Source organism: Alligator sinensis, unplaced genomic scaffold (assembly GCF_000455745.1).
Source record: "Alligator sinensis unplaced genomic scaffold, ASM45574v1 scaffold144_2, whole genome shotgun sequence".
In the NCBI taxonomy this organism is placed as follows: domain Eukaryota; kingdom Metazoa; phylum Chordata; order Crocodylia; family Alligatoridae; genus Alligator; species Alligator sinensis.
Window position 1 is genome coordinate 1,896,196 of NW_005841872.1, and position 21,390 is coordinate 1,917,585.

General features: G+C 45.3%; 1 protein-coding gene across 1 annotated transcript in view; it reads left to right on the top strand.

Moving 5' to 3' along the window:
* HERC2 (HECT and RLD domain containing E3 ubiquitin protein ligase 2) overlaps positions 1-21,390 on the top strand; it is a 200,259-nt gene that overhangs the window by 75,158 nt on the left and 103,711 nt on the right. The window contains 3 exon segments of the mRNA XM_006017070.3: positions 6,535-6,705; positions 6,827-6,930; positions 7,226-7,376. Of these exon segments, the coding sequence (XP_006017132.1) occupies positions 6,535-6,705; positions 6,827-6,930; positions 7,226-7,376 (426 nt within the window).

The following is a 21,390-nucleotide window of genomic DNA, read 5'->3' on the forward strand; positions in this document are numbered from 1 at the left end:
GCTGCCACTTAACTGTAGGGCCGTGCCAGCGGTGATGGCCACTGTGTACAAAATCTCCCCACGCCACCGCGGAGCAGTGCCTGGAGCTGTGCGGCCAGCTGCAGGGTAGCAGCAGCAGTGTGGTGGCGGCCGGGCAGCACGTAGCCATCCCCACCACCATCTTGCACCGTTTCTGCTGTCAGATCAATGAGGAGGGTCAGTGTTGGGATAAAGGGAATATTTTCAAAGTGTCAGGCACTAGGTAATTTAATTATTTCAGGTTTGTCAGAGTTTATAGTTGGCAGAAACAACAGTTGACAAGAAACTATTAACTAGGGATATAAATATAGTTTAAAAATATTAATTTAACCTCCTCAAATTATACCGGTTAAATGATTAATCGGTAACACAGCAGCTCAGACACAGTTGCTGCTCTGGGCTCCTGGGGCCCTTTGAGGGGAGTGGGGAAGGAAGCAAGCCCAGTCAGACAACAGGGCTCATGGGATGCCCTGCACTGGGAGGGAGGGAGCATCTGTGAACCAGCAGCTAATTGCTTAATTGCAGAGTCATTAGGCTGCTCCCTCTTCTCCTCTTATGCTGTGGGCACTAGTCCCTTTTGCCTCTTCCCCTCCCCTGGTCCCTTCCTCTCTTTTGCCTGCCCTGCTGCCTTCTGATTTCTGTTGGGGCACCACGGGGTTTCCCTTCCCCCACCTTCCCTGCCAGACTGTGCCCACCCCAAGCTAATGGGTTATCACTGCACTTATTAGTTAAATCAGCAGTTCCCAAACTTTGACAGATTGCGCACCACCAATTTAAAATGATAAAAATTTGCTGGCGGTACTTAAGGTTGTGTCATACGAAGTAATTTAAATCTGTTAACGCGTACCACTGACAGGTGGTCTGCACACCACTGGTGTTGTGTACCACCAATTGGGAACCTCTGGGTTAAATTATTAATTCTTTAACCTTTCACATTCCCTGCTATTAACTAATCATTTTTCATATTACTAGATCAGGGAAAGCGATAGACAGGGACTAGTGACTGCTGCTCATGGGACTATAGGAACACCTCCATGAGACATGGTATCACCAGTGTTCTTACTCATGTGAATTCATATGATAGTGCTTTCATGAACAAACTGCTAGTAAAGGAAAAATTAAACAAGTCATTAGCCAGATCAAGCTAAAAGTACAAACGCAGCATTTCAGATGTTATTCAAGAGTGTTAAGCTAATTGTAATTCTTATTTGTGTATATAGGGTACCAAACTGCATAATATTTACAGATTCTGATGGGAATTTTATGTTGGTGATAGGTTACTCAGTACAAACACAAAGTGTCTCATTTGTTAGCCAACATACACAATATTAAAGTTTAAAATTAGCAGGATTTTTTTCTCTAAAACCCCTCATCACAGGCTCTAAAGGGTAGGAGCGAAGAAGAAAGCTCAAACTATCTTCTGCTGGCCATGTGCCAGCATTTAAACTGGCAGGTGGCATTTGATCTTAATGACCACAGAGCAGATGATGCCACATGCAGGTAAACAAGATGGCCCAGTTAGGGGAGGCTGCAAAGCTGCATGGGGGAAACAATTGGCAGACCATAGAATAAATTGGAGCACAGGTAAGCCCACAGATGTTTCCTTGAGGATACTTAGACTGAGATTAAAATTTACCCTCTGTTGAAACAGATAACATTTCCTGCTTTAGAGGGGTCCCTGCTTTGTTCTGGGGGTTGTCAATATGAACACAACTTGATTTTATTTATGGATTTATTTATCAATTTTTAACTGAGCTTTTGTTGAGAAGGGTGGGATATAAATTTAAAAAATACAGTGTGGCACTTGGGTTCAGAGTGAGCTAGAAGACCTCATACAGAAGCACATAATAAAGCTTGCTGGACTGGAATTGAGAGGGGAAACATGAATAAAATTACCTATATTCAGAACTGTAATGCTCAGTGCTAACCCCTCTTACTGCAGTTTAAATAAACCATTTTAAACAGGGCAATATCCTGGCTTTACTGAAGTATGATACTGTAAATTGCTGCTAAGAGACTATAACATATAGGAAAAATGATTGAATTCTTTATTCATGTTACTTTTTTAAGAGCCTATTCATGGATATCTGAGACTTAAAATATTCCAGAAATCAAGTGGTCCCTGCATAGAAATATAGGGTTTATTGACACAACCTTTAAGAAATGCCTAGTAAAGCTTTATTTCTCGGTGTTAAATGAATTGTTTTTCTCTTTTAGTAGAAAGTTCCTGATTTACAACACTTGTCAAATTCAATTTTTTTCTTGCTTACTTTCATACAGCTTTCATTTTATTTGGAACAGAATATTTAGGCAGTAAGTACAGAAGTAATTTAGTTTATTAAAGCTGTTCCCCTCTATAGCATTAAGATTTTTAAGCACAAAGCAATTTTCATGTAACACAGTCAGTTTCAATTTTCCTTTGGAGTGCGGAGTTCATCTGTGGAAGATGAGTGATAAATGTCAGTCAAGTTCTCCATGGATGAAAGACTCTCTCTCAACTGCAATCTTTTCAGTTTCTTATGTGGAGCTGGCTGGTTTCCTGGCCTCCTCAATCTCCAAGAAATTTTCCCTTCCTGAAGCAACTTTGATTAGCATTTGGGACCCAATGCCAACGTTTTCTGTACAGATTTCCTGTGAAGGACTTGCTTAAAGAAATTCCTCTCTCTAGGAGGGGAAGATTATTGTTTAGGGTGACTTTATTGCAGAGGGTATAAAGCCTTCCTTGGGATCTGTTGATCTTCCAAGGGAGGCTGCTTCTCTTTCCCCATGCTATGTTGATGGAGGTCACATTTTAAATATAAAATGTTTTATAAAAGTTGAATTAACCTTTGGATGAGGTTATACTGTAGGTAGTATTAGAAGTTTAGCCTAAAATAAAAGTGTGTGCGCCTGTGTGTTTGTGTGTCTGTCACGCTCTGAGCCAATTGCAGATGTGCCGCCGAGAGGGTGCGCACCGATTGGCTGTGAGGGCTTGGAGTGTTATGGATGGAGGGAGCTGCTGTGCCACCATGCCCCCTCCCCCAATAATAGCCAGCAGGGAGGGGGAGGCGGTGGGGAAGGAGGGGATCAGGAAGAGGAAGGAGGCATTTCCGGTGGTAGTGCCTGTCCCTCCCCTCCCCCCGCAGTGCTGTCACACCTGGCCCTGACAACAGCTGGTGGGGGAAGTGGCAGGGATGGAGGGGGGGAGGCATGTTGCTGGCTGTTGGTGGCTGCCGCCGTGTGCAATCTCCCTTCCCCTCCCCCTTGCTCCTGGGAGCTGGCAGCAGTGCAGGTGGCGGGGGTGCATGTATAAGTACTGGAAGCAGTGCGGGGGGGGAAGGGGGCATGGGACTGGGGGTGGGGCGAGTCCACGGGGCTGGATGGAGGGTGTGGGGGGTAGGGGGCGCACTTGGGGCCAGAGGTGGACCGGTTGCACCACAGGGCGCTGGGTGGTGGTGCTCCGGCCTGGCCCAGCCCCCCCCTCTTAATTTACCAAAGCAATGTTTGAAGCTTAGTACAATGTTGATTTCGTTTGGAGTCTAGCTATAAATGAGATGGGGACTAGGGGAAATCTTTTTCTTTGTATGATTTTTAGCGGAAGTGTCAAAAGCTGGAAAAATGTGGCAATTTCTTCCTCCTTTGAAATATATTTCTTGTTGAAAAGAACAGAGACGTATTCCATCAGGAAAAACCTATACGTTAATTAGCAGAAAGGGAATACTACTAATAACATGCTTTTAAAGGTTCACCCAGTGGCTTATTTGGTTTTGTAAATATAGACACTTTTGTTTTCTTACTAACCCAACTGTGTCACCATTTTTGCTTGAAAAGAAATGGAAGGATATTATAATCAAAAATAGATGCTCACATGCTGTAGCACAATGAATCTAAGATTTGTTTGGGAGAAATTGAGAAGACCGGTATTTAAGTATGTCTGTTCAGATTGATTGATTGCTGTGGGTGCATAGGGGTAGTTGAGGAGGTACAAACTCTATTTTTTAATTTACTAGCTGAGAGTAAGATGTAGAATTTATCTTAACTTTCTTCCAAAGCACTGATGGATTGTTGCTCAGGTTGGAAATAGGTGAATGGAAGTAGCGTCTGTGTACCAGTACATTAGTGAAGTGTTATGAATGCCAGCTAAACCTCTGCATGCCTGTAATCCTCTCCAACGTTCTGTGACCTGAGGACAAGGAATTTGTACCAAGGGCTGTCACAGCAACTTTATAGACTTTTTTGGAACTGGCACAAAAGGTTACTTTGACAATCCTTTGGGATGCATGTGGTGAGGAGTGGAGCAAGTGTATGTGGCTGTATTTTAGGCTGAAGTGTTAATAGGACTTTCTCTTGAGCACAGCCAAATGGAACTGACTGAAGTCAACATCAGGAGACATGTTTCCTCTCTTGATATGTACACTTCATCAGATTGTGGTGAGAACAGATTGTGGTGAACAGTAAGGGCTGTAACAAAATCAAGAAATTTGCCATTTTATGTCCTTTCCTCTGGCATAAAATTCTAGTACTTTAAATCAAATAATAGTTGTTGGGGTAAATGTCAGAATGCTCCTGGTATAGACTGAATATGCAGAAAAGTAGATATATGGAGCTTATTATTGTGACAGTTGAAAATTGTCTGTGTGATAAAAGTGCTTGCTGAAAGCTCTGTGAAAATTAGACCAAGTGTTTTTCTGTCATTTGTTCAGATATTAAGCTATATGTTGTTGTTAAGAGCCTAAATAAAGTCAGAGATGTAGTGAAGCCTTGTATGTAGTAAGGCCTAGTAAACTTAACAAAGCCTTGTAGAAGTAGTGGGCCCTGTGGCATAGTAAAAATTAACCTTATCAGAAGAATGCAAGGCTTGTACTGCTATTGGTCAGTCCTAAGAATAATTACAATGGGAGAATCTGGATGGCTGTAAGTTATCAGTATAGCTCAAAAGTTTTATAAATTGGCCAGCGCATCCGGAAATCATTAAAAGGAAGATGCAGCTCTGTAAAAGAAGCTACTGATTTAAGATTAGCTGCTGACCTAGATTTGGTGGGCCCGTGAATCTCAAGAAGCCTGAGGACTAAATACCAGGCTCCTTCCTGGTACCCCTTGGACAGCGCTGATTTGAGGATGCCTGACTTCGCTAAACTTTGTAGAAAAAGAACTTGTCATACATCAGGCATCAAAAAGGACTGCCAATAACTTGCCAACATGAATTATTATTGTTTGTCATTGTCTTATTATACTATGCATAGTAGTGTTTTTGTTAAGTCAGTAAACCTTTCTTACCTTTTACTCCCGACCACACTCTCAATCCTGAACCCTCTGCAGGCGGCTTGGACAATTGTACAGTTTAATACTTGCCATGCTACCAAAAGGAAATTAAGGCATCGATTAGTGGTTCTTATCTTTTCTAGGTTTAGGACGCTCTCTCTAAATTTTTTGATTTTGGCAACAACTTGGTTAAGAACCACTGTAGTGCTTCATTTGGTTGCACACAAGACATTTCCACTTTCACCTCAACAGTCGTGAAACTTACTTAGCATCCTGGCTGAGAGCCACTGGTGTAGCCACATCTGGGATTTCTACATTTTCTATGAATCTGGACAACAATGTATATAGTCATGTATCTGATGCCCCTGCCACATGCTACACCTAAGAGGTGATTAACCATGTAATCATGTTTTAAGCTGTGATCCAGCCATACATTCAATCAGTTAATGATTGTTTTAATCACAGTTAATGGTGTGATTTAAAACAAGGAACAAGCCACAAAGTTATTCCACAAAAAATATGTACTAAATAACTTCATGGCTCATTCCTGTCGCACCACTAATTGAACTTGTGGCCTGGTGCTCCTCTGCGGCTGGGAGCCCTATCAGCTGATGAAGGCTTGCAACCACGGGGTTGCCCCGTGCACTCCTGTGTCTGTTAGCCTGCAGCTGATAGTGCTGCACCCTATGTACTCCCATGGCTGTAAGTCCTGTCAGCTGATGTGGCTTGAAGCCACAGGGATGCCCAATATTCCCCCATAGTTTGCTCCCATGGTTAGAAGTCCTGTCAGCTGAGCTTGCTGCTTGCTAGTTACTGGTGCAAGGGGAGCCTGGGATCATGATCCTGGGCTCTCCCTGCACTGGCAGTGAGGTGACTGGATCTGATGCTGAATCCCAGTCATGCCTTCTGCCATATGTGTGGCATGGCAGGAGATGCAATTGTATGGATCATGCATCAGATCAGGATTATGCATGATCCATACAAAGGCATGTGATTGTACGGATCGTGCATGCCTTTACCTGAATGTCTGGCAGAGGCCTGATTAAGTCTAAAGCAGTTGGAGTGCCTGTCAGAAGTATTGGCAGTCAAATTAATTTGTGAATCTAGGATTTAAAAAAAACACAAAATACTTTGACAAAGGATGTGTCATTTTATAATATCTTATCCTGGATTCTCTCTTCAGTGTGTAGAAGTGATTTTGCCAGTTTCTCCTAAAACAGTGTTAACAATAATATACTTGCAATAAAAACATTTGTTTTCTTATTTTACCAATAGGTTCATTTTTTACTGGCCAGAGCAGCAGAAATAATGAAGAGGTGACGCTTATACGTAAAGCTGATCTAGAGAATCATAATAAAGATGGAGGCTTCTGGACTGTGATTGATGGAAAAGTGTATGATATAAAGGACTTTCAGACACAATCTTTAACTGGGAATAGTGTACTTGGTGAGATTCAGCAACCATATTTAAGATTCTATTTGTATCTATATCTTAATATAAAGTACATTTTACTAAACACAATTGGCATAAATAGCTATTATGGAACTATTGCATTCTTTTTATATAGCCCAGTTTGCAGGTGAAGACCCTGTTGTTGCTTTGGAAGCTGCCTTGCAATTTGAGGACACACGCGAGTCAATGCATGCCTTCTGTGTTGGCCAGTATATGGAGGTAAAGTGATTAAATAACCTATGGCACCACATGTTTAGAATAACAAGCTATTTAAAAAAAGAAACTGGAGTTTTTTTCAATCTCTAGGGCTGGTGGCAGGCTTAGTAGCAATCCTAAAGCTAAAAACCAAATGGTTGCAATTGACTGAGACACAAATTTCTTTTAGTGTGATGCTATAAATGTATGGTTGTATTAATAGTTAATTACCATAAGTGCTTTCTTAGGTAAAGGACAGGCTCACTTTAAAAATTTTTTTTTTTTAGTTTATTTTTTGCTTGATATTTATTCTTTTTAGCCTGACCAAGAAGTGATTACAACACCTGATCTTGGAAGTCTATCATCACCTCTCATAGACACAGAAAGAAATCTGGGTCTTCTCCTGGGACTGCATGCTTCCTACCTAGCAATGAGTACACCACTTTCTCCTGTGGAAGTTGAATGTGCCAGTAAGCCAAACTTTATTTCCAGTTAAATTAGAAGTAATTAATGTATGTATTTTATATACTTATATGCAATATCTTATGATAAGCAAGTAGGAAACAGGATAGACCAGGCTAAATGATAGCCTGTAAGTTAATCAGGACTTCACCTTTTGGCCTTTCTTTGGTTTAGAGTCTAAAGACTTTTTATTTCTTCCTTTGACAATTACAGCGCTCTTTTGCATACTAGTAACTTCATTTTCCCCTTTGATTTACTCTTCCTCTTTCTTTTTCTTTTATTGCAGACTTTCAGCTGTCTCTTCTGTTTGTTTCTGTAATTAACTCAATTTTATTTGGGTGTAAATAAATAGCTGCTCTCCTGGGCATTTCTTGCTTTCAGAACAGTACATTGTGTTACCTTCTCAATCTGGTCTTCTGAAAAGCAGTTGATGTAAGAATGAATACTTCCCATGAGTGACTGGTGCCTCCTGAATCTGGGGGGGGCACGTGCACCCCCTACCAGTTGCCTGTGATACTTTCTGTATAGTTATAGCTTATTCCGTACTACGGGTATGAACAAACGATGCGTTTATATTGGCAAATGGCCTTAAACCTCTTTGTTATAGCCGTAGACTGATATAACGTGGTGTAACCTTACCCAGGTAATGCTAGTTTACTTCCAGCATGCCTGGAGTCATGGAAACTGGGTGTGATGCATCCCTTAACTTTGTTATAAAGGCACTGCTTTTTCTTAAACGTCTGCTTAAATCTCATCTGGCTATCCACCACAAAGTCACCCACCCAGGAGCAATGCTCCCATCTATTGCTCCACCAATTGGAAATAGATAGAGGTCTTCTACTTCATTGTTGTTGGTATCAGGAGCCCTATGTAAAATCACAAGGAATCAAGATGTGTATGATGCTGTATGGTGAAGACAGTTGGCTGTGGCCATCTGCATAGTGGACAGTGGTGTATGCAAAGTATTTAAATTACTGCTCTAAGAGGTAAAAGGAATAGGCTGCTATTTGAGACATGGGCACAGATTGCAAAATGCCATATATTTCCCAGCAAATTGGCAGTGATTTGCCACTGATCCCAGCACCGAGCCACATTGTGGCTGATTCCAAGTGTAATGAAGACACAGCAGTCATGTGGAAGAGGCCTAGGGGAGGGGTGTGGGGGGTGGTAAGGATCTCATTTGAAGCATGGACCTGAAGGTAATCCCCCTATCTACCCATGCAGTCAGACGGGGCCAAACTTGCCCTTCCCTTCACAAACTGCAGTGCTGAAATTCCTACTATTAACCAGGCAGGTAAGTGATGAATTCATATCACCATAGAATTCCCAAAGCACCCCAAAGTAAATACTTTCATGGAACTAGATGGACACTGCAGGTGTATACCAATATCGCAAGAGACTGGGATCATATCTGCTTAGGTAATATAGGCAGATTTTTCAGTGTACTTAGTGCTCAAGTCAAACCCTAACTTTTTTCTTGGAGAGTGCTGACTACTTCTCCCCTTATGTGACTATTCTAATCCATTGTTATGGGGCTTTTGTGGGTACCTTCCTGATAAATAGCATCAGTACATCAAATAAATGCTTTTTCTAAGGTTTGGGCAGCCTGGGAATCATGAATTTATGCAGGGCGCCTGCACTCTCATTGCGATGCTCCACAAGCTCATGAAGATGCTAGACTTGTGCACACCCCAGTATAGAGCCAGAGCAGAGCAGCCGTGTCACTCGCCTGCTTGCACTCCTCCTCGCTTGGTAACAGCATAGCAGGAGCAGCTAGGTGTAGGTATTTGCCATTGTTAGGGTGTCCTAAAACTGGGAAGGGTATCTGTGACTAACATCTTAGGGCACTTTTACACATGCTCTGGAGGTGGGGGGAGGGGGAAGAACCTTAGGCAGAGGGAGAAAAAAAAATTAGGGGGGGGCTGAGCTCATCCCAGAGCCAGGGGCTGGAGTGGAGCCAGCCTCGGCTGTGCCGCCAGGTCAGTGGGCATGGAGCCCGCAGGACCCCCGCACCCACCCTGTCCCTCTCAGAGTCATTCCTGGGAAGAGCCTGGTGCAACCCCAGCCCCAGCCTGCAATGGCAGCCCACCCTGCCCTGCATGGAGCTGGGGGCATACGCCCTCCCCGCCCCCCTTTGCCTCCTAGGGTGGATGCAGCAGCAGGAGCTATGCCCCTGGAGCGAACCACTTGCAGCTCAGTCCCAAACCCTGCCTGCGCAGCTCCTGTCCCTCCCCTAGCCCCAGGCTCAGCAATATTCCCTCACCATTCCTGCCGCAGCTATCAGAAGCCCTTGGCTGGGCTGCTGTGCGGCCCTACCACTGCCCTACATTTGGGTACTGCAGGTGCCCTGCATAGATTTGTGTTTCCTCAGCACTTTCTTTCGAATGATTGTATCTGCTTAGGTAATATAGGCAGATTTTTCAGTGTACTTAGTGCTCAAGTCAAACCCTGACTTTTTCCTTGGAGAGTGCTGACTACTTCTCCCCTTATGTGACAATTCATTCGATGAGCTTTAGTTCAAGTGCCCCCACCGCCACTTTGAAGTGCAGGGACTCTGATGCATGACACACGGGAGGTTTTTGGAACACGGTGATTACCACGCTCCAACAGCCTCGATTAATCAAATCTGCTCTAACACGCTGTAATTACAGTGCGTCGGAGTAGCCTCCATGCTTTTGTACAGGCATCCTTCATCGTGAGGTACTAGAAAAAAGTGCATTAGCTTATTTTAATGTGCATTAGCTAAAGAGCACTTTTTGTGGTACTTTAATGAGAATTAAAATAGGCTAATGTGTGTTAAAGCACATGTGTGTATGCACCCTTAGAAATCACAGGAAATTTAAGGAATTTGTCACTGAAGATTGAGCAGTGACAACTTGCTGCATTTCTCACCTTCCAGGTTTGACAACTGCAGCTTCAGGGCTCAGAGTTGTTGTTATTGGTGACTGTGGCTAAATGGCGAACGTGAGGAAGAGATGCATGGGGAGCTGATGGCTTTTGTCGGAGGAGAGATGCTTCTGGATGAAGTACCACTGGAACTGCTGCAGAGACTTACTGAGCCAAAGCATAGACCAAGCAAGGAGGGTTGAGAGAGAGCAGGCCAGGAGGAGCACTGCAGTGGTGAAGCAAGTTGTGGTCTTGGCAAGGAAAACATTGGAGCCATTTTATGAGAATCTTGAGTTCAAGAGGGGAATGCATTAGTCAGTAACCACTTTCCTGTTCTGCCAAATTGCATGAATATAAAGACAGTGTTCCAACCTTCTTTCCTAGTATTTGCCTCCGAATCTGACCTGACTAATACTTTTCACAGTGTGGGGGAGCAGCCCATCGTGATGGGGACTGCAGCAAGTAGGCAGCAGTACTTTAGGCTGATAGTGCTCCTTCTTATGGGAGAGCGAGAACAGCTTATTTGGAGGGAGCTGATCACTTATACCCTACCATGCTCCTGCTGTTGTGACAGTTCTCCCCTTAGGATTAAGTGTTGGGCAACAGCTAGATGTTCTCATGGCAATAAACTAACCAACAGGGTTTAAGGGACATCCCAATGTACCCTCGCCTGCTCAGTTAACATTTCTTTTTGCTACACTACACTCTTGTCTTCTGCAGAGCACTTATTCTTTCTTGCAGTGTTTAACTCATACAACTCATGCTTTGGATGCAAGTGCCTCTGTTCACTTAGAATGGGTTGCCGAGGTCTCTCTCAAGTTTTGAAACAGCGCCATGGGCACTCAATCTACCAAGAAGGCTGCTACCCAGTCTCCTGCCTGTCCCTTACCCAGTGAATTGCTTCTTTTCTCACAGGTATTGAATGCGGCAGCCCACTAGTATCTTGGAAGCACAGTGCTGAAAGGGTGCATTTGCCAGTTTGTTCACAGCTGATTAGCTGCTAATTGAACAGGTCTAGGTTTCCTGTACTTCCCAAACTGAGTGGCAGTGGGGGATTGCCAGTTTCCAGGGCTGTTGGCACCTGTTTCTCCATGTTCAAAGTGACTTGCATGTTAGCTGTCTGGCTCCATCGCTCCAGTGTCAGCTCTGTGCGGATCTTAAAAAATCCAGATTTTCACACCCTCAATTTTCCGTGTTACTGCTGATTATCTCTCATTGGCTGCATTATTTTCTCCTGCCCATCTATGCTTCTCTTATGCAGAATCAGTGATAAATGGTTTGGGGACTGATCCAAAGCAAGCCATCATCACTCAGTTACACTCTAGAATTATTCTGGCAGCTCATGGTCATCTGTCAGGAGCATGTCACACTGCACCTTCTGAGTGCTTCAGTCTTTTCACTTTGTATTCTTTAACTTTGGGAATTACTGTACTTATTCACATACCACCCACCTTTTCCCAAAACTTGGGATGCTTGTTTTAAGCAGGGACCTTGTTTTTCTACCCAAAATAGTAGCTGTGGCATTTTATTCAGGCAGTGCTGAGGAAGTTTCATAGTTGGTAGGGTCGGAAGGGACCCAAGCAGATAATCTATTCCGACCCCCTGTCATGGGCAGGAAAAGATGCTGGGGTCAGATGACCCTAGCTAGGTGGCCTCCTTGTCTAGCTGTCTAGCCTCCTTTTGAAGACCCCCAGGGTAGGGGCAAGCACCACTTCGCTTGGAAGTCTGTTGCTTGCCTGGAACCCAGATCTGAGATCTCACGGAGGGATTACCCAGACTCATCTGGCCCTCTGACTACTACCCCATGCTGCTTATCCATGTGGCCACCAATGATACTGCCAGGGGAGATGCTGAGCAGATCAAAAGTGGCTACAGGGATCTGGGTGCAAGGGCTAAGGGGACAGGGGCTCAGGTAGTCTCATCAATCCTTCTGGTCAAGGGGAAGGGCCCAGGCAGGAGTGCTAGGAAGAGACTGGATCCATGTCACAAAGAGAGGGAAGAGCAGACAGGCTTGCTAACCTAGTGAGGAGGGCTTTTAAACTAGGTTTCCCAGGGGATGTAGACCAAAGCCTTGAGGTAAGTGGGTAACCTGGAGGAAGCACAAGTAGGAGGGGGTGACAGGGTAGGCCTTCTTATTTTTCCTGGGAAACGAGCAGGAGGATTTAGAAGTCCTAGCAGTCCCAGAACTATGGTGTGATTGGAATAACAGAACTTGGTGGGATAGCTCACATGACTGGAGCACTATCATGGATGGGTATAAACTGTTCAGGAAGGACAGATGGGGAGAAGAGGAGTTGCTGCACTTTATGTAAAAGAGCTGTATGGTTGCTCAGAGTTCCAGTTTGAAACTGGAGATAGGACTGTTGAAAGTCTCTGGGTTCTAGTCAGAGGGGAGAGCAACAAGCGACATAGTGGGGATCTGCTATAGACCACCAGACCAGGAGGATGAGGTGAATGAGGTTTTATTTAAACAGCTAGTGGAAGCTTCCTGATCACAGGCCTTGGTTCTCATGCAGGACTTCAGTCACTCTGTCATCTGCAGGGGAGGGCAATAGAGCAGTGCATAGGTAATCCAGAAAGTTTTTGGAGAGTATTGGTGGCAACTTCTTGGTGTAAGTGTTGGAGAGGCCAACTAGGGGCCATGCTCTTCTTGATCTGCTGCTCACAAACCGGGATGAATTGGTGAGGAAATATAGTAGTAGATGGCAACATGGGCAGCAGTGACCGTGAGATGATTGAGTTCAGGATCCTGAGAAAAGGAAAGTAGGAGAGAAGCCAAGTAAGGACCCTGGACTTTAGAAAAGCAGACTTTTTGACTCTGGGAACTGATGGGCAGGGTCCCCTGGAAGGCCAGTCTGAGGGGGGAAAGGAGTCCAGGAGATCTGGTCATGTTTTAAAGAAACTTTACAGAGTGCATAGGAATGAACCATCCCGATATGCAGGAAGGCGAACAAGGATGGCAAAAGACTAGCTTTGCTTAGCGGGGAACTTCAGTGAGCTGAAACACAGAAAGGAAGCTTCAAGAAGTGGAAACTTGGACAAATGACTAGGGAGGAGTATAGGAGTATTGCTTGGGATGAAATTGGGAAGGTCAAAGTGAAATTAGAGTTGCAACTAGCAGGGGATGTGAAGGGTAACAAGAAGGGTTTCATAGAGGTTAGGACTGGAAGGGACCTTGAAGATCATCAAGTCCAGCCCCCTGCCCCAGGGGCAAGAAGTCAGCTAGGGTCAGAGGATCCCAGCAAGATAAACATCCAAACGTTTCTTGAAAGAGTCCAGAGTAGGTGCCTGCACCACTTCTGGAGGGAGTCTATTCCAGGCCTTGGGGGCTTGGACAGTAAAGCAGTTTTTCCTTATGTCCAGCCTAAAACGGTCTTGGAGGAGTTTGACTGTTGGTCCTTGTTATCCCTTGGGGCACTCTGGTGAACAGATGCTCCCTCAGATCCTGATGCACACCCCTTTTTATACTTACAGGCAGCCACCAGGTTGTGTCTCTCCTCCCCCCCCAAGCCTGCGCTTTTCCAAGCTGAAGAGTCCCATGGCTCTCAGCCTCCCATCATAAGGCCTATTCTCTTGCCCTCTGATCAGGCGCACGGCTCTCCTCTGGACTCTCTCAAGCTTCTCGACATCCTTCTTGAATTGTGGAGCCCAGAACTGGATGCAGTACTCCAGCTGCGGCCTCACCAAGGCTGAGTACAGCGGGAGGATCACATCCTAGGATTTACTTGAGAATCATCTATGGATGCAAGCCAGAGTTTTGTTTGCTTTACGAGCTGCGACATTGCACTGGTGGCTCATGTTCATCTTGTGGTCAATCCTGACCCCCAAGTCTCTTTCAGCAGTGGTGCCTAGCGAGCATAGCGCTGCCGAGCCTATAAGTGTGCTGCAGGTTCTCCCCCCCCCCCCCCCCCCCCCGCCCCCCCCCCGCCCCCCTCCCCCCTTGCATTTTTGGGATTGGAATACCTTGCATTTTTTGGTATTGAACAGCATCAGGTTATATCTGCCCACTTACTAAGCTTATCCAAATCAGCCTGGATCACTAGCCTATACTCAGGTGTGGATGCTTTGCCCCAAAGTTTAGTGTCATCGGTGAACTTGGCCAGTGTGCTTCTGACACCAATATCCACGCCGTTGATAAAGCTGTTGAAGAGAACTGGTTTCTACAAATATGTCAGCAACAAGAGAAAGATCAGGGAAAATGTGAAAGGTGGAGGCAACCTAGTGGCAGATCATGCAGAAAAGGCTGAAGTACTCCATGCCTTTTTCACCTTCACAGGCAAGGTCAGCTCCCAGACTACTGCACTGGGTAGCACAGTTTGAGGAGGAGGTGAGCAGCCAGTGGAAGTAAAAGCCTAAGATTTCTGAGTTCCTTGGGCTCAATCTGACTGAAGGCAGTGAGGCTTATCTCACAAGGCATCAAGAGAGATTTGTTACCTTTTCACCTGGCTACTAAGCAGCACATAATAGTCAACTTGTGAACAAAGTTAGGCCAGAATTATTAGGTGGAGTATATACTCCTGCTTAGCCTCTGTTGTGGTATAACTTAAGCAAATTACAAGCTGCTTTTACTCTCGTTTATGACGTTTGTGATTTAGCCTATTCTATATTTGCTTTCTTTCCATTTCGATTTTATAGTTTCCTGGAGATCTTGTGAACTGCTTTGTCTTACTAGTTTGGAGTTTCAGGGATACAGGTTGTAGCTGTATTGGTCTACAGGCAAAAGGAATCAGAACTTGTGGTAGAGGTGTAATATCTTTTATTAGACCAACTAGATATTTGCAATTTTTTTTTTCTTAATTTGCAAGCTTTCAGGCACACTCGCCCTTCTTCAGGTGTAGGAGAATGCAAAGATTGTAAAATTTCTTGTAGGTGGAAATGAAATGGTCTTGAGTTTTTCTTTTACAGGTCAATTACTTGATTTGTTTCATGCTTAGCTTCCTGGATCAAACTTGTGAGGACACTTGAACTAGTGCAGGAAAAAAGAATGTAGTTTCTGTGGGTATGGGCAAACTGGCATAGGATAAAGGCAGCTTGTGTAACAGCATGATATTGTATTATTGTAGCAGCTAGTGGACATGTTAGCATCTAGCTATAATAGCTTATTATATTCAGACATGATGATACTTACATAGCCTGGGTCAGTTTGGTGGAATTGATCCCAATTCTTGCCCCGTCTTAGAGTGTTGTGGAGCATCATGTGAGATTCACCATGAGGTGGAATACCAGGGTTTTGTACCACTCTAGCACTGTTTCACCAGTGAGGCAAGGGAGCCTTTGGCAGTGCTGCTTCCACCACAACGATTTTTTCCTCCTGCTTCTTGGTGACCCAGCTGATCAACTTTTCCCAAGATTTATAAATGTATTCACAGAATGCTTTAAACCCAGGAAGCAAGTGTTTAGTTGCTAGCTAAGCAGCTGCAAGACAATGGTTGAATGAAGCTCTGGTCCTGACGATCTCCACCCCAGAGTGCTGAGGGAATTAGCAGAGGTCACTGCGGGACCCCTGGCACGGTTTTACGAGCACTTGTGGTGCTCTGGCGCGGTGCCAGAGGATTGGAAAAGGGCCAATGTGGTTTCCATTTTCAAAAAAGGGAGGAAGGAGGACCCAGGAAACTATAGGTCAGTCAGTCTTACCTCAGTCCTGGGTAAGCTTTTTGAGAGAATTATCATGGCGCATGTCCACAAGGGGCCAGCAGGGGAGATTATGCTTAGGGGCAACCAACACAGGTTCATTAGAGGCAGGTCCTGTCAGATCAACTTGGTGGCCTTCCATGACCAGGTCACAACATCCTTAGATGCAGGGGTAGCAGTGGACGTAGTCTTATTGGACTTCAGGAAGGCCTTCGACACTGTCTCTCACCCCATTCTCATTAAAAAAAAACTCTAGGGGACTGTGGCATCGACACCTACACAGTCAAATGCATTGCTAACTGGCTGGAGGGCTGCACCCAGAGAGTGGTGGTGGACGAGTCATTTTCGACCTCGAGGGATGTGGGCAGTGGGGTCCCCCAGGGCTCGGTCCTCAGGCCTGCACTGTTCAACATTTTGATCAGCGACTTGGACGAGGGGGTAAAAAGCACCCTGTTCAAATTCACAGACAACACTAAGATGTGCGGGGAAGTGGGCACGCTAGAAGGGAGGAATAGGCTGCAATTGGACCTAGACAGGTTTCAGGTGTGGGCGAATGAGAACAGGATGGGTTTCAACACTGACAAGTACAAGGTACTACACCTGGAGGGGAAGAACCAGCAGCATACCTACAGGCTGGGGAACTCCCTTCTCATCAGTGTAGAGGCAGAAAAGGATCTTGGAGTCATTATTGATGCCAAAATGAACATGGGCCGACAGTGTGGGGACGCAGTTGTTGGCTACAAATGTCCAACTCGGGGTCCTTAATTCTGGTTTATTAGGCGGATTCAGACACTGTAATGAAGTCAGATCATAAACCTTGGGGCTGGTCGCCCCCCCTTCCCAACCCCACGTGCGCGCGCGCACACAGTAGTGAGCTACAAGAGTTGGGTATACGTATCCCACAGGCGCTGGAGTCTGCCGTCGATGGCCAGTTGAGGCTTCTTCCAGCGTGGTGTTATCTTCCAGAAGGGGGTCGCCGGCTGGTCCTTCTGGCTGGATAGGTCTGGTGTTGGTCAAGTTGGAAATCAAGAGGGTGCCACTGAGGGTCACTTTTCACTGCTTTTTATCTGTCCTTGACAGACTTTGGTGACTCCCCAGTTTTCCGGTTTGCCCAATCCAGGGGTTGTTGACCCTCGTGGGACTTCCACCTTGGTGGCTACTGGATGGCACCTGTCAGCCCCAGGGGTCGTCTGCATGTACGTGCAGGTTTGGGAGTCCGTTGATGAATTTTGAATAGGGCTCTGGGAGCGGTCAATCTGGAGATATTCAGCCCAAAATTTGGTCCCCGGCGTTGATTAACTCAGACCAGGGCTGCTAGCCATTGAACAGTGAAGTTTAGAGAATTCCTGGTTGCTACATTGTCTCCTATTGATTTCTTCCATTGGTTGATCTGCAGTTTTCCTAGGTGTTAATTGTTGCCTGCTACTGTGTTATGCATTCAATCACTGATTCACTTGCTCTTTCAGGGGCCCGCCTGATACAGGGAAGCCACGGTTTAATTCCTGCCCTTGTTAACATTGTTACAGTGTATAACTTACTTCTAAAGTCAGAATTTCTCCTTCTTTGGCTCACTGAACAGCCTATTGTTCCAACTTTCTTCAAACCACTAAACTGGCTTGCTTACTTTTTTCCCTCTTTCAATTAAGTATTGAGGGAGGTATCACACATGCAACTTAACGTGTACTAAGTACAGTTAAAATTGAAGCCAACTCATGGTCAAGCAGTTTAGCACGTGTTAAGTGCCCTCATAGTCTTGCAAGATGCTCCCTTTCAAGCAAGGGTCATCTCCTAATGGCTGCTTGTAGACATTTAAGAAAAAAACAAAAAACCTGCACTTTACCGGAAGAAGCAGAACGTTAGTTCGACTTGGCTCTACAGCATCTGCACAGATTGGGTGCTTCAGTAGGGCTTTTTGGTGCTTTTATCCAAAGCTGATTCAATTAGCTATTAGATAAAAGCACAAAAAAGCCCCACTAAAGTGTCTGATCTAGACAGATACCAGGCAAGCTGGGTCCGACAAGCATACTGCCCCTTCTGAGCATGCCCTGGGCTTGGCACAGGAGTATGCAAAGTTTAAAGTAAAGCTCCATTTTTGTCTCGTTTTGTTTTCTTTTTTTAACATCTGCAAGCAGCCATTAACTTTAACAGGTCACTGCATTCCAGTGATTGGCAACTATTGGAAGTGAATGTGTGACACCACCGTAGCATATATTAACTTTAATATAGATTCATGGATTCATAGATGTTAGGGTCGGAAGGGACCTCATTAGATCATCGAGTCCGACCCCCCTGCATAGGCAGGGAAGAGTGCTGGGTCTAGATGACCCCAGCTAGATGCATATCCAACCTCCTCTTGAAGACCCCCAGGGTAGGGGAGAGCACCACCTCCCTTGGCAGCCCATTCCAGACCTTGGCCACTCGAACTGTGAAGAAGTTCTTCCTAATGTTCAGTCTAAAGAGGATCTTTAAGAGGGTCTTTAAGAGGAGGCTAGATGAACACCTTGCTGGGGGTCGTTTGACCCCAGTACTCTTTCCTCCCATGGCAGGGGGTTGGACTTGATGATCTACCCAGGTCCCTTCTGACCGTACCAACTATGAAACTATGAACCTTTAGGTAGCTCAAGAGGAGTAGGGAAAATATTCAAGGCCACATCCTTCTTTACTTATTCTGTGTCTAATTGTGGTCTCGCTCCACCTTTCTTGACTGGAGGTGGAGTAGGATCTAACCATTACTTTAACAAGATGGTCCTGGCCTGCTGTATTTTGCATACTATCTTCAAGGCAAGGGATAAGTCACTGGGCAAGGGAAGGGTGGAGGAGGTGGACTGGCTGCTTGACCGATTGACTAACCACAGCTGGCATGCCATGGCCATAACAGGCAGGAACACACAGATTTCATGAGGAAGGACTTGACTACCACCTTTGGGGAGGGGTTTAATCTGGGCTTGAAGCGTGCAGGTGTCCTCAAGTGATATATGCTTTGACTTTGATTTCTCCTTTGACTGAACATGCATTGACAAGTATGCAGGGAACAGTAATAACAAAACTTAATTAACTGTGATTGAATTTTTTTAAGCCAGTGAGAAAATAGAAGTGCTAAACCAGAGAAGTGTGTGCAGGGGCATCAAACAGCAGTATGGAGCCCTGTGTGGAGAGTGACAGTGTACAAGGGATCAAAGTATATAGTGGGGTGGACTGATGCTGTCCCTCACAGGCTCTGTGCAGCAGTCTTTGGTGGGATTTCATCCACAAAAGCACATCTCTGAGGAAGCCACTAACAGTGTCTCATCCCAGCTCTTCTTCCTCCAAAGCCTTTGTCACCAGCTCCTGTCAGCCCTTCAGAGCTTGAGTCACTGGGAGGAAAGTTCCAGCCCCTTAAACAGGGCTGTCCAGCTTCAGAGGGGCTGGAAGCTGCATGCTATTTGAGTAGCATGAGCTCCTCCTGTGCTTTGCTCCTCCCCCTTCCTCCTTCCCCCTGTTGCATGGACAGTGAGTTTACATGGTCCCCTTTAGCTCTGCTGCTCTGCCCCAAAGTTCCTGGCTGCTGCAGCCACAGAAACAATGGGGAGAGTGGTGGTCATTTAGGAGCCCATGAGCCCCTCATGGGCTGCATGTGGCCCAGTGCTGCCAGCTGGATAGCCCAGCTATAAAAGAAATGTAAGAAGTGGTCATCATTCTCTCCTTAGCTTCAGGGAGAAATCCTTAATCTCCCTGCAGTTGTTGAGATGCTGTGGTACATTCCTCTTCTCAATCTTGGGGGACCTGGGGGGAAGCCTCTGTTCCTTCTCCCAGCCCCCGTTCCTTCCTCTAGCCCCTATGGCTTTTCCTGGGGTTGCCGGCTTAAGCCATGGCTCGTCTGCCTGCTTGCCCTGCTGCACCCCCGTGAGGCAGCAAGTGGTGGCAGCCCCAGGAAAAGCTGCAGGGGCTGGGGGATCAAACAGGGAGCTGGGGGGAAGCCCCTGTTCCATCCCCCCAGCTTGCCAGTTGATCCCCACAGCTTCTCTTGGGGCTGCCAGCACTGCCTGCTTCACCCTGGTGGGGTTGGGGCAGCTGCAGGAGCAGCTGTACGAGCCACAGCTTCTCCAGGGGCTGCTGGATCAAGCTGGGGCTCCCCTGGCTGCTCCCTCAGCTGCTCCTGCCGGCACTTCCTAGTGCCTGCCTGTACAGTCTATGGATGAATCTCCGAATCTCTTTGAATTGATTTGGAGAGATTAATGGGGGTCTCGATTTTAAAATTTTTTTTTGATTTGGAGATTTGGCTGCCAAATCTCCTCTGAATCAAATCAGCTACCCAAGCGTCTCACAGCCCTACTGATGGCCCATGGTAATACTCAAAGGGTTGTTTTCAGTTACACAGATCTGATGCTTCTGGTTTTCCGGGCTGTCTGAACCATAGAGAATGTAATAATGGGCTATATGTAATGAGAAGGCAGTGGAAATGACTGTTTGCAAAAACCAAGAAGAATTTGGCCTAATATGTATTGTTTTTGCAGAGGGTATTCTTGGGACTCCTGTGTCAACCAGGAGTTTGGGACAGTCAACTACTGTGAAACACGATAAACCACTCTCCATGGCAATTTGAAGGCTTGATTTGAGTACTTTCTGCATGTAACTGTTGGGATTTTTTTTCCCTGTGGTAATATGGGTTTATCAAACCATCAATATTTTACGTACAGTGATTGCCAAGGAAATTTGCTGTGGCATTATTTTTGAAATCGGGGCATAAGGGGGAAGGGCGAGGGCAGAGGCAAGTATTGGTCTTGTTTAAAGTAAAATGAGAGCAGCAGTAAGGATAATCCTTTTGGTTTTGTGGGTTTTTTTTGTTTTGGTTTTTATGGGAGGGATTCAACAATGCTGTGTTGTAGCTTGCACTGCCCAGGAGTGGGTGGTGGGTGATGGACATGAGCATTCAGTGGGATAAAGTCTACAATAGCATAATGAATTGTCATGGACTAAAAAAAAATCCTCACTTTTAATGGCAACCTTTGTTTTATAGTATGTATGTCAAAATCTATAAGAGGCCTTCACTCTTCATCTACCACATGTGTAGTATCTATCATGATTTTTTTTTTAAGGCTCAAATATTGTTGGTCTGTTCCAGCCAGTAGTTTTATCCTTTTGCTAACCCTGTGCTTTCTTCTGTGTGGGTTTGTTGAATTTATCCATGAGGCTAAGAGAGAATGTAGTTGAGTGTGAATGGAAAATAATATGGAAAAAATGCATATTATATGGAGTGGTTTTATTAAAGTCGTTGCTATTGCCTCGTCTGAAATACTGCAGTATCTGTTCCTGGTTTATATGGGTTATATATTACTTTCATCACTGTTTGGTCTTTGAGTGCCTTCCAGCAGCACATTAAGTGATAAGATTAGCATCTGTTATGGATAGTTCTTTTGTTTCATTATCCAGGGAAAAAGAATTTGTGTGGGCAATGATAAGCAATTAGTTGCTCCTTTCTCCTTTCCTCCCCACTTTTTTTTGGTTTTATTTTGGCCACATCTCAAC